This window comes from Lampris incognitus, chromosome 16, assembly GCF_029633865.1.
Source record: "Lampris incognitus isolate fLamInc1 chromosome 16, fLamInc1.hap2, whole genome shotgun sequence".
Classification (NCBI taxonomy): domain Eukaryota; kingdom Metazoa; phylum Chordata; class Actinopteri; order Lampriformes; family Lampridae; genus Lampris; species Lampris incognitus.
Window position 1 is genome coordinate 43,280,705 of NC_079226.1, and position 15,562 is coordinate 43,296,266.

General features: G+C 45.1%; 1 protein-coding gene across 1 annotated transcript in view; it reads left to right on the forward strand.

Annotated features, from left to right (window-relative positions):
* Positions 1 to 15,562, forward strand: part of kiaa1109 (KIAA1109 ortholog) — a 244,713-nt gene that overhangs the window by 68,442 nt on the left and 160,709 nt on the right. The window contains exons 23-31 of the mRNA XM_056296251.1: positions 819 to 938; positions 3,857 to 4,191; positions 4,698 to 4,951; positions 7,097 to 7,337; positions 7,660 to 8,151; positions 8,442 to 8,715; positions 9,993 to 10,130; positions 13,498 to 13,568; positions 13,726 to 13,899. Coding sequence (XP_056152226.1) covers positions 819 to 938; positions 3,857 to 4,191; positions 4,698 to 4,951; positions 7,097 to 7,337; positions 7,660 to 8,151; positions 8,442 to 8,715; positions 9,993 to 10,130; positions 13,498 to 13,568; positions 13,726 to 13,899 — 2,099 coding nt within the window. The remainder of the gene's footprint in view (positions 1 to 818; positions 939 to 3,856; positions 4,192 to 4,697; positions 4,952 to 7,096; positions 7,338 to 7,659; positions 8,152 to 8,441; positions 8,716 to 9,992; positions 10,131 to 13,497; positions 13,569 to 13,725; positions 13,900 to 15,562) is intronic.

Sequence of the window (15,562 nt, forward strand, 5' to 3'; positions counted from 1 at the left end):
ACCAGTGCATGTTTACTGTAGCACACATTTAAAAAAGGCACAGTGAAATGACTGTGAGTCAATCATATAGGACTTTGAGGGCATCCGGGTAGTGTGGCGGTCTATTCTGTTGCCTACCAACACGGGGATCGCTGGTTCAAATCCCAGTGTTTAACCTCCAGCTTGGTCGGGCGTCCCTACAGACACAATTGGCCGTGTCTGCGGGTGGGAAGCCGGATGTGGGTATGTGTCCTGGTCGCTGCACTAGTGCCTCCTCTGGTCGGTTGGGGTGCCTGTTCAAGGGGGATGGGTAACTGGGGGGAATAGCGTGATCCTCCCACACGCTACGTCCCCCTGGTGAAACTCCTCACTGTCAGGTGAAAAGAAGTGACTGGCGACTCCACATGTATGGGAGGAGGCATGTGGTAGTCTGCAGCCCTCCCCGGTTCAGCAGAGGGGGTGGAGCAACGACCGGGACGGCTCAGGAGAGTGGGGTAATTGGCCAAATTAAATTCGGGAGAAAAAGGGGAATATATATATATATATGTGTATGTATATATATGTGTATGTATGTATATATATATGTATGTATATATATATGTATATATATATATGTATATGTATATATATATATATATATATATATATATATATATATGACTTTGAGAGCAGTAAAAGGTATTAGAACCATGGCTACAGTAAGTGTTTCCCAATTGAAAGGTATCATATTATCTGCATATAATAGAAAGTAGTCAGCCTCTATTGTCTCTATTGGAGAGTGCCATTGTTGATCCATAACCGATGTGTGCTGTTTGTACTAATTGATTGTTGTCTCTCAGCTGAGCTGCCTGCCGGGTCACTGTCGGACATCAGAAGAGTTAAAGTACACCATGACCCGACTGGCTGTAGACGGCGTGGACCTCTTCATTGTGGAGCATGGCTTTGCCGCCAACATCAGGGTAACTCAGCAGAAGCTCTCCACCCTCCTCAACATCTGCTTTAGCAGCAAACACAGGAAGTCAGGAACAATGAGAGGAGAAGAGTTTTGCTTGACCTCATTGTTATTTGCAACACATCAAAAGCAAAAGTAACTCAAAATGTAGTCGCAGGTGGCAGCATGGGGTCGTTAGCTCGTTAAGGGCAACATGTGCTTTTGTACTATTGATAAACATGTCTGAGTATTTTGAAAGTGCTGGAAAGTCATGGAGTTATGGGTTATTAGTGTGATAAGCCACACCCAATCTGAAACTCATTGGCTCACAGCTTTGATAGTTATTCTAGCACTAATCAGTTAATCTCTGTTGAAAGATGTTCTGTGTGATGGCCTGGCGGCCTGTCCAGGGTGTCTCCTCACCTGCTGCCCAATGACTGCTGGGATAGGCTCCAGCATCCCCGCGACCCTGAGAGCAGGATGAGCGGTTAGGATAATGGATGATGGATGGATGCATTTATATTTATGAAATAAGCGTTCTAGTGTCTGTTTTAGTTGGAGTAGTACTGACAAATCACGTCTGAGCAGCGGGCGCATGCGGTGGTTGCGTGTTGGTAACAGTCCACGTGGGGAGCAGAAGAGACGGAACACACTGGCGAAAATGTCGTCTGGACCTAAAACACGCACAAAAAGTATCGATGTTTGTGTATTTTGTGGAGAACCGTTGGACTCGTGTTGACTACTTGATGTCGTCTCTCGACTCCACCGTAAGCCACGGTGGGCACACGGGAGAGGAAGTCTTGATAGGGAACGTAAACGAGCAGCTAGCCGCTACACTGGAAGCCTTGACTGGCTGTTGTCCCCAAAGCTAAGTCATCGTCACACAGTTTAGCCTCTGGCTTCCATGATTGCTAGTCGCTACATGACATACATGGCACATATGACATGCATGACATGACATGTATGACACGTATGACACACACACACACACACATATATATATATATGACATACATGACACATATGACATGTATGACATGTATGACATATATAACATGTAAGCCAGTCATGTAAAGGCCGAGCGTGTATACACGGCAAATGGACTCCATTTTATTTAGCACCGTTCTAGCGGCAACAGCCACTCAAAGAGCTTTAGGAATCAGGGTCAATTCATTGTCATTTCTTACATGCACTTGCATACACAAAGAAATAAAAGTTCATTTCCCCCAGCTCACAGCAGTGCAACACAAAAAACACATCCCGATTTCCCAAAAACACCACCACAAACGTACAAAAACAGAGAGAACAAAGCAACGAAAACAACAAACCGTTAGCAACACAGTCCACTCAGTGCAACGCACCTAAAAATATCGCAGTCCAGAGAACGAATGCCAGCCAGGAGGACTGTTGGAACCGCTGGTCTGCATGGGCTAGCAGTTAGCTTAGCCTGCCCCGCTTCCCTGTCCTGCCAGACCGCCCTCAGTGTTTCCTCCCCGGGTGCAGCTCCAAGCAGGGTCCGTGGTCCCTCCGCCCGTCGGACGAAGCAGACCAGGCTCCTTCAGCCGATCCAGCGCCAGCTCTCCCAGCCAGACACCTTTGACACCCCCCCACCCCCGCATGACGTCGCAGACGCAGACAAAAACACTGCAGAGTTGACGCCAGGCGAGGTCGACGCCTTTACAATGAATGCCTCACATTCACCCACATGCACATACTTGGGGGGGGGGGGGGGCAGAGTGTGTCTCCTTATTTGGGCGGCAGCGGCTTGGGGTAGAGCAGGTCATCTGGTAACTGGAGGGTTGCCGGTTCGATCTTCAGCTCATCCTTAAGGAAATGGTGGTGCCCCTGAGCAAGGCAACTAACCCCTAAGTTCCCCCGATGAGCTGGTCCTTAACTTGCATGGTTGACACCGCCATCAGTGTATGAGGGCATTTTCATATTAGGTACGATCGCTTAGTACCATACTTGAGTACGATTGCCCCCCCCCCCCCCAATTCCCCAGCTGCTCAGCTTTCACGTTAGCAATGTTGTTCCATACCCAAGTACACGTGCATATCGACACATGAGGTGGATGCGTGCTGCGTGGATACGCAGGTTTTGGAGGAGACAGGTGGCATTAAGAAATGCCATTGTAGTATAGCAGTCCCCTGCTGTGTACCCGAGTACACATGAACCGTACAGGAAACCACCGCGATACGGTACACAGTGTTCACACTCACCAAACCAGCTCTGGTGTCAAGTGTAGTCAGTTCTGGGCCCAGGTCCCTAGTGTGAAAGCACCCTGAGTGTGTGTGTGTGTGTGTGTGTGTGTGTGTGTGTGTGTGTGTGTGTGTGTGTGTGTTGCATTCATTGATAAAGCACACTAAGTGGCTGTTGCAGCTGGAAGAGTGCTGTATAAAATGCAGTCCATTTACACACTCGTACACACCAATGGTGGTGTACCTGTCTTCCTCTGAGCTACTGCTTCCCTGAAGCATAGATGCACTGGATCCATGTTATAGTACACCATGATGAGTGAAGATAACAAATTCATAATCTACAGAGGTCACACATGGAAAAAGCTTTGGGGAAATATGTATTTCCCAATATTCAACATAGTCAAAAGTCATCATGGTGGACTTGGTTAGTCCCAAGGCAGATTTGTGAGGCTTTGACAGCCTTTGAGTAGGACATGGACCAAGAACATGCAGCATATTTCTAGAACTTCATCAAGTGGATTAGGAGATAAAGGTTTTTTGGACTCTTGACGTGCCCTGGTGGTTGATATATAAAGCCATAAGGAAATGAAACACAAGCTCTTAAAGATTCTGCCCGAGTATGCAGTGGAAGTTGAAATGGCTCCTTTATGTACATCTATTTTAGAAGTTGGTGTGCTAATTTATGTTGCCCAAATTTTTAAACCATATTGACTTTTCTTACGGCCCCTCCTGTCTCCTCTCTCCTTAGACGGGTGCCATTCGTGTGGCTAACTGCAACTTGCACAACCATGCTGTAGGAGAGGGCATCAGCGCTGTGGTACAGGATGTCAACATTCGTCAGTACATTGAGCAACAGCAGCAGCAGAGGGAGGGGGCAAGGCTGCAGCCAGGAGGCCAGGGTCAAGTTCAGGGTCCAGCAATAGGTCTTTGCCAGCCCACCCTGCTGCGATGCTCTTTCTGGCTGGAGGCAGGTTCCATCAACTTAAATCTCATCACGGCAGATATAGCCCTGGCAGCAGACCACCCAGCCAAATGTGAAGTCCAGAGGCAGTTTTTGGAGCTCCATGATGCCCACACCAAGAGGTAGACTGTCAACTGTTGTTTTTCTTTTTCATGCACTTGTCATAACCGTCAAGGGAAAAAAGTTGCTACATTTGACTTCCAGCCTCCCCTAAAGAAGCCTATTATTGGGCTACTGTTTGGTGCAAGTCATGTGTGAATTTGCTCACATGTAGCAGTAACCCTTAGTTTAATTGAGGAAGACCAGCAGTGCTACTGAGGAAGTTTTATCATACAGTTTAATTTTCTAAATGTTCTTTCTCTCATTGTAATACAGTATGATATGCAGTGAAGAAAACTACATTGAGAATGTGACGGCATCGTGCCTAAGACTTCCATTACAAGTTCATCTTCGAATTCTAAAACCAATAACAAATTTTCAACCTCCTGTATTCCTGCTTTTCTTGACTTTGGCCTCTCTCTTATTTTAACCCTGCCCCATCCCACACCTCTCCTACCCTCTTGTTAAATCTTCTGTTGGTTTATCCCAACCTCTCGCTCTACCCCCCCCCCCGCCCCCCTCCTCTCAGACTCTGGTTCCTATGGCCTGAGGAGCCTGGTGCCCGGAACAAGCGCAGCAGGAACCGCTGTGGATGCCTTGGGGGCTGCAGGTTCTTTGGGGGTACCAATGTGGGTCTGGACTTCTTCAAGCTCGAGGAAATGACACCTTCATCCTCATCAGCCTTCTCTTGCTCAAGTGCTGATTCAGACATGTGCTATGGGCAATCTCTTCTGCAGCCCGGGGAGTGGATCATCACCAAGGAAACGCCCAAGCTAGTGGATGGTATGGAACGTCTCAGTGAACACTATGGACATTAGGCATTATATAGTCTCATGTTTGGGTCAGATCTGATTTAAGTTAGATTCTCTGATTATTCACAATAATTCACATTTTACATTGAGATCGGTGTATATTAGGGCTGGTCCTATATATTCGCATGCATGTTCGGAAGGTTGGTATTCGAATATAATTTCAGTTTTTTTTTTTTGCAAAGCCACGTCAGGAGCATCTTGACCAACTGTGTTACAGTGAGGCCAATTATTGTTGTCCTCTTTGTAGACAAATGAGTTTGGAAAGTGGATGACGTGTGCCACTCCCTGCCAGGAGTCCATTCCCCTTTGCGTAATCTGATTTTCTTCATTTTAGTACTCTATTGTTCTCTCGTTCATTGAAATAAAATCTGTTTTTAGAAGGACTCATTTTGATGTCTGTAATAGGCTTGCTAGCATGATGATGAAACATGGGCCGTCTTCAGAGGAGAATCTGGTTTCAATTTCTAGTGTGCACATAATTGCGACATCTGTTTAGGTGAAATTTTAATCTGATAACCCATCCTGATCTCTGTTGTGCATTCTTAAAAAGTGTTTGATTCTGTTTCTAAAAAGGAAAAAATGAGAAGGGGGTAAGAATTTGGCAAGGGTTTTATGGCTGCTGAAATCCCCCACTGCCCAGCCCTCATGGTGATGATGATGATGATGAAGAAGAAGAAACCACTTCATTCATCATTGCACATACATAGAACAAAATTCGTTCTCTCCGTTTAACCAATCCTATGCTAGGAGCAATGGGCAGCCGCAGTGCAGCGCCCGGGGACCAACTCCAGTTCTTTCTTCCTCTTGCTTTGGTCAGGGGTACAGGAAGGAGTATTAACCCTAACCACATGGCTTTGATGGTGGGAGGAAACCAGAGCAACTGGTCGACACCCACGCAGACACAGGAAGAACATGCAAACTCCACACAGAAAAGACCTGGGGTTCGAACCGAGGACCTTCTTGCTGTAAAGCAACAGTGCTAACCACTGGGTCACTGTGCTGCCCACAGCTTTACTGTTAACAAATTATTTCTGTGTTCATTTATTTATTCAGTCATTCATCTTCAGCCACTTCTCCGGGGTCGGGTCACGGTGGCAGCAAGCTAAGTAGGGCACCCCAGACGTCCCTCTCCCCAGCAATGCCCTCCAGCTCCTCCTTAGGCATCCCAAGGCGTTCCCAGGCCAGATTGGACATGTAGTTCCTCCGGCGAGTTCTGGGTCTATCCCGGGGTCTCCTCCCAGCTCCTCACCCTATCTCTAAGGCTGAGCCCTGACACCCTACGGAGGAAACTCATTTCAGCCGCTTGTATCTCCGATCTCACCCGTTCGGTCACTACCCAAAGCTCATGATCATAGGTGAGGGTTGGAATGAAGATTGACTGGTAAATTAAGAGCTTTTCCTTCCGGCTCAGCTCCCTCTTCACCACAACGGTCCGGTACAATGTCCACATTACTGCTGATGCTGCACCAATCCACCTGTTAGTCTCCCGCTCCATCCTACCCTCACTCGTGAACAAGACCCCGAGATACTTGAACTCCTTCACTTGAGGCAACAACTCATCCCCAACCCGGAGGGAGCAATCCACCGTATTCATTTATTTAGTAAAAGCAACATATATGCTATGTTGTTGTCACTTTTATTTTCCTTCAACTTTAAAAGTAGGCAACACTATCGTGACTGCATTCATAATCTCAGGCCTTTGTTTTTATTGGCTATTTGATTTCGAACAAATGTACAGCTATTTGTTTGGAAAATGTGCCAAATATCAGAAGCTTGATAAAAGGTATTCAGGACATCTGTACTGATGTTAAATATCCCCCCGGCTATCATGATAATTTATTTAAAATTCCTAGCTGATACACAAATTACTTTTTTTTTTCTTCAAAAATCAGTGTACTAACTCCACCAGCTGCAGATCCATCACAAATTGGCAAAGGTTCAGAAGAATCAGAGTGGCTTTCCCAATTTCAGATATTGGTTGTATCTTCCCCTGCGCTGTAAGCCAGCTAGTTTGGAAACTTTGTGAACTTGTCGATAAGATTTCTGAAGCTTTAATAGACTTCACCAAAGGACTTTGATGATATGGAGTCTACTAAAACTATCTACTTTCTTCCAGCAAGGGGTGTTGGGCTGAAGAGGGAAACCCATTCACCTGGCCCTCCTCCTGAGCTGCCCGAGAGACGTGGCCAACAACACCTGAGTCTTCAGGTCCCCCAGCGCTCTCACAGCTCAGCCTCCTCCTCAGAGGAAAACAGTTCCTCCAGCGCTGCATTGCCCCTATTGGCAGGAGAGAGGGACACGCCTTCTCCAAGCACAGAGGAAGTCGTCTTCCCCATGAATGGCAAGACCACTGCTGAGTGAGTGATCTGCACCTCACATCGACGAGAGTACACGTTTCTTTGACACGGGTTCCCTTTGTACACAATATACAACTAAGAATACTTATAAAATAATTTGTATTTGAAAATAAAAAATAAACAATACTATACCAAACCACTATAAGGCATAAGAGAATATGTTTATGAGAAGAGATAATAGATGGGTTAGTCATTATTAAATGAGGTAGCTCATAGATCAATCAGTCAGTCGGGACATGCACAGATAAGACAGTTTTCTTGAAATTGATTACGTTGTGCGTAATGCTTTTTTAACTTTAACTCTACTCCTGCCATTTCCTAGCACTCTAGAAGAAGTCCCAGAGGGATCATCGGTCTCCCCCAACAGCACTCAGGAGCGCTCGTCAGTGCGCTCACCTCTCTGCTCCCCTCTCAAACGCCAGTCCTCTGTCCACTCAAGTCGGCTTGGCAGCACTAAGAGCCTCTCAGCCGCTGTCCTTGCAGATAAACCCCCACCTACTCTCCCTGGAGGTGTTCAGTTCAGCAGTGAGGTGTCCCGCAGTGATGAGAATGTTCTAGACTCACCACGGCAACGCAGGAGTTATGGCTCCTTTCCCTTCACACCGTCAGCTGATTCTAACATCTTCCATCAGTACCGCTCGGCAGACTCCAGTATGTCTGTGGCTGACAGCGAGGCTTACTTCTCCGCTGCTGAAGACTTTGAGCCAATCAGTAGTGCAGATGAGGGTCCAGGGACGTATCCAGGCCGTAAGAAGAAGAGGAGGCAACAGATGCAGCAGCCGCAGCAACAGCCGTACCACATGGAGAACTACAGGTTTGCTGAGAGGAAGACATAGTACAGAAAAAAAAAGGTCATGAGCACCATGCTTATAGAGCTCAGGGAGGTTCCAGCAAACATCAAAGTCAGGGCCATAAGAAAAGTATGAGTTTGTTAACCACAGGAACAAGGATAAGGGTTGAACTAAGACTACGATGCATTCTAAGCAACCAGGTGGCAAACTTCCAGGTGTCTTCCAGTTACTTGCTAGTGTGAAGAGTTTATACAAATGTATTCGTATCCAAATCCAAAAGTGCCAAATTTATTAATGATCTCTTTTCCCTCAGCCGAAGCTCCATCTACCACAGTGTGGAGGGGCCACTTACATATGTGCTAAATGGTGAACTGATCACGGACCCAAGGCCTCTGCCCATGCCTCCTATTCTTCCCCTATTGACGCCCCAGCCCCTTCCCAGTCACACATCCCAGGCATCCTTTGTCTCAGCACTGGCCATGGAAGAGGAAGGCTCTGTGGATGTAGAGAAGATGGGTGAGCCAGGCCTGGTGACCCGACAGCCACATGTCATGGCATGCTACCAGAACTACTTAGCCCACTACCAGGTAACATCTGGCAACTTGGTTCTTATCCATTCTCCAGTCTCCAGTGACCTAACACATTCTAAAATCACCATATAAACAATTAGTCAAACTTTGATATAGTTACAAATGCAGCTAAACAGATGAGTCATCTTAAATTGGAAAGCAGTTGGTAGTATTTGTCAGTTTGCAATTTGCTTCGTGTTGCTTTATAAAGTGCTAACCCTCATTCAAACGAAGCGGCCAGTTTAACAAAAGTTATGTATAGGTTGTTAGCAGGTTGTTAGCAGGTTGTCAGCAGGTTGTTAGCAGGTGGTAGCAGGTTGTTAGCAGGATGTTGGTAGGTTGTCAGCAGGTTGTTAGCAGGTTGTTAGCAGGATGTTAAGCAGGTTGTTAGCAGGATGTTGGCAGGTTGTCGGCAGGTTGTTAGCAGGTTAGCAGGTTGTTAAGCAGGTTGTTAGCAGGATGTTAAACAGGTTGTTAGCAGGTTGTTAGCAGGATGTTAAGCAGGTTGTTAGCAGATTGTTAGTAGGATGGTGGCAGGTTGTTAGCAGGATGTTAGCAGGTTGTTAGCAGGATCTTAAGCAGGATGTTAAACAGGTTGTTAGCAGGATGTTAGCAGGATGTTAAGCAGGTTGTTAGCAGGATGTTAGCAGGATGTTAAGTAGGTTGTTAGCAGGTTGTTAGCAGGTTGTTAGCAGGATGTTAAGCAGGTTGTTAGTAGGATGTTGGCAGGTTGTTAGCAGGATGTTAGCAGGTTGTTAGCAGGATGTTAAACAGGTTGTTAGCAGGATGTTAGCAGGATGTTAGCAGGATGTTAAGCAGGTTGATAGCAGGATGTTAGCAGGATGTTAAGTAGGCTGTTAGCAGGTTGCTAGCAGGTCATCCATCTTGTTGCCTGGAGAGCGGACATTCTATTCGCCAGGTGGATTGACAGGAGCGTTGTTCTAAATCCCCGCTGTCGAAGTGCAACGAGCGTGCCGGCTCGCGTTCCCCGTGGGCGTCTCCGCCGGAGCCCATACAGAGCTGCTACTCCCCCAGCCAAAAGCTCGGCAAGACTGTCATTAAAACGTTCAGTTAAAGTGGGGATAAAAGTCTGTTCGGTTTGTCCAGTGGACAGTTGGAGGCTTAAAACTTCTTCCCTGCAGGATGTGATCCATGAGTGGGTGCCTGAAACTAAACAAATGAACAAAAACAGAAAAAGTAAGAGCGCGCAGAACCGAGGCTACCATCCGTGGCTTCATCTTATGTTTTTGTGTTTTCTATTCTTTGTTCAACTAAGATGTGTTTGCTTCTGCTAGGTGACTAATTGGTCTGTGAAGCAGCCCACTAATAAGAGAACCTCTAAATCCTCCCTGCACCGCCCCTTGGACCTGGACACACCCACCAGCGAGGAAAGTTCTGCCTCCTTTGACCAGCTCTCTGTTCCCAGCTTTAAGGTATGAAGACAGCACATACCTCTGTTTGCCACATACGGTTTAAGGGTCAAACTACATACAAGTTTAAGGTGTAGCTATTCGAGAATCTGAAAACTCTGATCCCAAAACCAACAACTAACTCCTACCCCAAATGGCAGAAAATTCTGCACTTTCCAGAAATATAATAAAGGTTTGGCATTTGCCTCTTGAAAGTAAAAATATAATGTAAGATATTGAACTCTTCATTATGAATGATCCTCCAATTCATGCAGTATTGGCTCACAAAAATTTAGGAAGGTTTATAGATAAGGTGGAAAATCCATGGGTTAACGCCCAACTAAAAATCTGGAATATGATAAGAGAAGAATATAAACTGGGCCATACATTACAAATAATTCAATGGTGTGCTTATGATCCTGAGTTCAAGCCTAATAAAATGGATTATAGATTTAAGTCCTGGATTTCAAAAGGAATAACAACATTCTATTCCCTAACAGAAAATGGACACTTAAAAGACTTTGAAAAGTTGAGGAAAGAATATGATCTTGAAAAATCTTGATTTTTATAGGTATCTCCAGATACGTAATCATTTTCAACATAACATTAAAGATAAAACAGACTTTAATGATCCTATACTGAGGATATTTGTTGGTGCCTATCAGAAAGACTCAAATAGGGGTGTTGTCTCGAGATTTTATAAAGGCCTTAGGACAAAGAAATCCCACTCTACAGAATACATCAAAGAAAATGGGAAAAAGAAGGTAACTTTACAACATCAAATGAGGATTGGCTTGATGTATGTAAATTCCATTGGAAATGCACCAACTCCCACATATGGCGGGAGTTTGGGTGGAAGTGTTTTAGTCGATTTTTTTATTACACCAAAACAGAAAGCACATATTGATGATGGGGGGGGGCACCAAATCTTGGAGACGGTGTGGACCTCAGGAAGCCAACCACTGGCACATATTCTGGGAGTGCCCAATGATAAGACCTTTCTGGGCAGAGCTTCACAAAGCATTGAAAAGCATACTTAATAATGATCTGCCCTTGCAATTTTCCACAATATTCTTAGGAAATGCCGATTTCCAGGCAGGACGGCCGGATGAATATTTATTTGGTATTTTGACATGTGCTGGTAAAAAAGCACTCACAAGACATTGGTTACTTGCTGAACCCCCCACAATACAGGAGTGGATAGATATTGTAAATAACATTTATGTTATGGAAAATATTACTTTTTCCCTCCGTCTTCAGAAAAAGAAGTTTGTTAAATTCTGGACCAAGTGGGTCAAATATGTGAGGCCCTTAAAGCCAGATTTTGTGGAGATATTGAATTAGTTAGATTTTAATACACCCTCTCTCTCTACCCTCACACTCCTTTTCCCTACCATGCATTGGGAACCTTCACACTCTCCCTACCACAAACTGGGAATCCTCATATCACCTCTCTCCAGTATAGTCTTATGTACACACGTTACCTCTCCCAAATTGTATAAGGTTCTTAAAGTTTGCCTTTTTCTTTTATTATATATATATATATTTTTTTACTTTCTGTTGCAAGTTTAAAAAAAAAACCTAAATGGCAGAAGAAAATGAAACTGTTATTGTTTTGATATATATGTTGTAATATATACTGCTGTGAAAAATAAATAATTTAAAATAATATATATATATATATATATATATATATATATATATATAATGTAAGAACTAAGAGCCAAATCGTCAAGTAGCACAAGCAAAATGTCAAGTAAATAAAAAAGGCAGAGACCCTATGACTGCAGTTTACGATGGCTGACATAACAACTACCAAAGGATCAAGTACATTGCACACAAAGTCAGTTTAGGGACCAGTTCATTCTTTTTTGCTGAGGACAAAGAATGATCATCATTGTACTAGTGAATGTAGTGATGAGAGCTGTGGCTATAAACCTACAAAGCAGCAGCATGTTTTCAGGCATGTGCCTAAGTAAAGTTGTTTGCATGTTCTCCCCGTGTCTGCGTGGGTTTCCTCCCAGTGCTCTGGTTTCCTCCCACCATCAAAAAGACATGCATGTTAGGGTTAATACTCCTGTCTGTGCCCCTGAGCAAGGCAATGGAAAGAAGAAGTGGAGTTGGTCCCCAGGCGCTGCAGCTGCCCACTGCTCCTATACAATAGGATGGGTTTGATCCAGAGAACACACATTGTAATGGTGTGTTCACACCAAACATGAAGCGAACTTTCGCCTTGCTTTACATGCGCGACTTTGATCGTGGGATCATTTGTTTTTATTCGCGTTACTTGTGCGAGTTTGGCCGCAGGATCGAGTACATGAACCTGCGATTTCTCTTCCGGAAAAGGGGAGAGGAGACTGACATTTTTTTTATGTCTGTCCATCTGTCCATCCCTCTGTCCGTCCATCCGGACCATCCTCATAATGGTGGACGTAACTTGATATGTACAACTTGAAACTTTTCACCCGTTTGCTGGTAGGTGCAGGTGAAAGTTTGTTGACGGTTGTGTGCATGTCGTTGACATTTATCCATGGTAAATGTTGCAGGCATCACGAAAAATATACCATTGTCAGTAGCACACGCCAAAAACAGGAAACTGGTATGACCACTGCATTAGAAACCGGAAGTCAGTGGACTACAGTTATGCACAGAGCCGATTGTTCTTTCTCCAATGTGTAGCCAAGATGGAGGCAACACTGGGGATTAAAACTTTGAATCTCAGTGTTTGGATATTTGCATATTAGTCTGCTGTTCCACCCAAGCACCCGTAGTAGCTGCATTGCTAGGGGTAGTTAAGCATACTCTTTAGCCTGGGTTTTTGCCTACACGTCTCACAGTGTAGTGTGTCTGTTTGTTGAGACAGGTAATGTCATGCAACAGATAAGATTGTCAACGGCAGGATTCATGAGTCCTCCACTGCATATTAAAGTGTCTGGGATTTGTTAGTTATTTATACTTTATAGATCTATTCATGACAATATACATTTATTTTATTGTGTATATTTTCCAGACTGGGAACAGCAAAGTGTCAGCTGCATAACAGTGCCACCTACCGGTCATTAACTTCTGTTGATACTGTACTGTATGAACCATTTAGATTCTAGAGTTCAGCTAACATCCAGCATGACTGGGCTGTGTGAAGCTACGGTTGGTTCTTCTCATCAGCATCATGCAGCAGTCATGAACGCTGCTTGTCCTCTCAAGGATACAGGTTTGAGTCAGACTGGTAGTGATTGGCACACATGTAGCATGCATTGTCTACTGATGGTTAATCTGTGGTGATGACACTTGCTGGTGGTAGTTAATGAACATCGTCTCTGCATCCCTGGCAGATTCAGTGTATACATGGTCAGTTGTGTTTGAGCATGTGTGTTTCTTCATACTTTGGTAGGTGGTAAAGCAAGGCCTTTCAGCCAGCTCTCTACTTGACAGAGGAGTTCAGCTGATGGAGGACACAAACAGGTATTTTGGCCACATTCTTTTAATTCCTCCCAACCTGCCACCTCCCAGAGACAACCGTTTCTCATAAGTTGTTTTATATCTTTTTCCAAAATGCTGCTTGTTGCAGCTATGATTATCATGTGTTAATAATACATTGATTTATTTTACTCCTCCCCAGCACACCATACACCCCGCTAGATAAGAAGGCCATGGACAACACAGATGAAGACACAACAACAGAGGACTGGACCTTGGAGCTATCTTTGGCCCAGACTAGGACAACAGCCATCGTGGAGGTGAAGGGGGCCATTAATGTGGTGCTCACACCCCTGGTAGCTGAGGCCCTAGACAGGTAATACTTGTCTTCCCCTCGCCTGACTTGGATTCTGTAGTTAGCTGAAAATTCCTCATACTGCACACTAAGTCCAGGACTATTTCTTAGCCTTAAGCTGGGCAGACACTGTACGAGTTGAACCCAGTTTTAACCCCGGTTTGGCTGTCAACAACTCATTTTAGAGTCAGGCCAAAATTCCGCCTTGTCGGCTGTTGTTTGAGGCACAGTTTGAGAGGGGTCACGACGCGTAATTAATTGCCTAAACAGTTAACGATCTGGCTATATCTGTCACGTCAGACATGTTGGCCAACTGTCTTGCAGTTTTAGCGGTATTGCGATCCAATTTCCCACAATTCATTGCGAAGATACCCAAGTGCACCTGTGCAAGCCAACAATAACAACATGGCACAGATGAGGGAGGGTGTACAGTGGCCTGAATGTATGGACACCAAATGGATCAAGCTCTGGCAACTAGGGATGGGCGATTTTCTTCTCGATCAGATGCCAAGTAATACTAATGTTAGTATCCCAATACTGATACCAATAGCGATACTTTAAAAAGTCCTCTTGTGTACAGAAAAATAGGAAATATTTGTGATTTGGTGACGCCAAGTTGGACTGTGAGGAATCTGGGTGTGATCCTGGACGACCAACTGTCGTTTGCTGAAAACGTTGCATCGGTTGCTCGCTCTTGCAGATTTCTCCTCTATAACATCAGGAGGATTCGCCCATTCCTCACCGACGAGATGGCACAGATGCTCATCCAGGCTCTGGTCATCTCCCGGCTGAACTACGGCAACTCCCTCCTTGCTGGCGCCCCGGCGTTGGCCATCAGACCTCTGGAGCTTGTTCAGAAAGCTGCAGCTCGTCTGGTGTTCAACCGCCCTAAGTTCTCCCACACAGCTCCTCTTCTCATGTCCCTACACTGGCTCCCAGTAGCTGCTCGCATCCAGTTTAGGACTCTGGTGCTAGCCTACAGGGCAGTGAAAGGAACAGCTCCTTCCTATCTCCAGGCCATGGTCAAGCCCTACCCCCCCGCCCAACCACTTCACTCTGCTGCCTCGGGACGCCTGGTTGCCCCGTCACTCAGAGGCCCTTGCTGCCGATCGACCCGGTCCCGGCTCTGTTCTGTCCTGGCCCCACAGTGGTGGAATGAACTCCCCACTGATGTCAGGGCAGCGGAGTCGCTGCCCATCTTTTGGCGCAGGTTGAAAACTCACCTCTTTAAGAACTACTACCCTGTTACTTGTTCTTAGCACTTATTGTATTCACTCATTTAAAAAAACAAAAAAAGCCCTCATTCTTGCACTTTTACTTTAGCACTGATTTTGCTCTTAGATGCTTGTTTAGATGCACTTATGACCTCTGATGACTAGTAGTTCTCCTGATTTCCTACGTTAAATGCACTTATTGTAAGTCGCTTTGGATAAAAGCGTCGGCTAAATGTCTGTAATGTATTGTAATGTAATGTAATGATTTTCTAGAGTGAAAATTGATAAATGCAGACACCAAAAAGTTTTATCTGAAAGCCTTGGCTTTAATATTAAACAACCTACCAAAGGTCATACTTCTCTATTTTGTTTTAATTTTTAAAAACAACAATAGTGCGGTGCTGTGGCACTGCCTGTGGGGAGCACAGTGAGAAGGCGGAAGGAAAAGTGGTCCCTATCCTAAACAACAA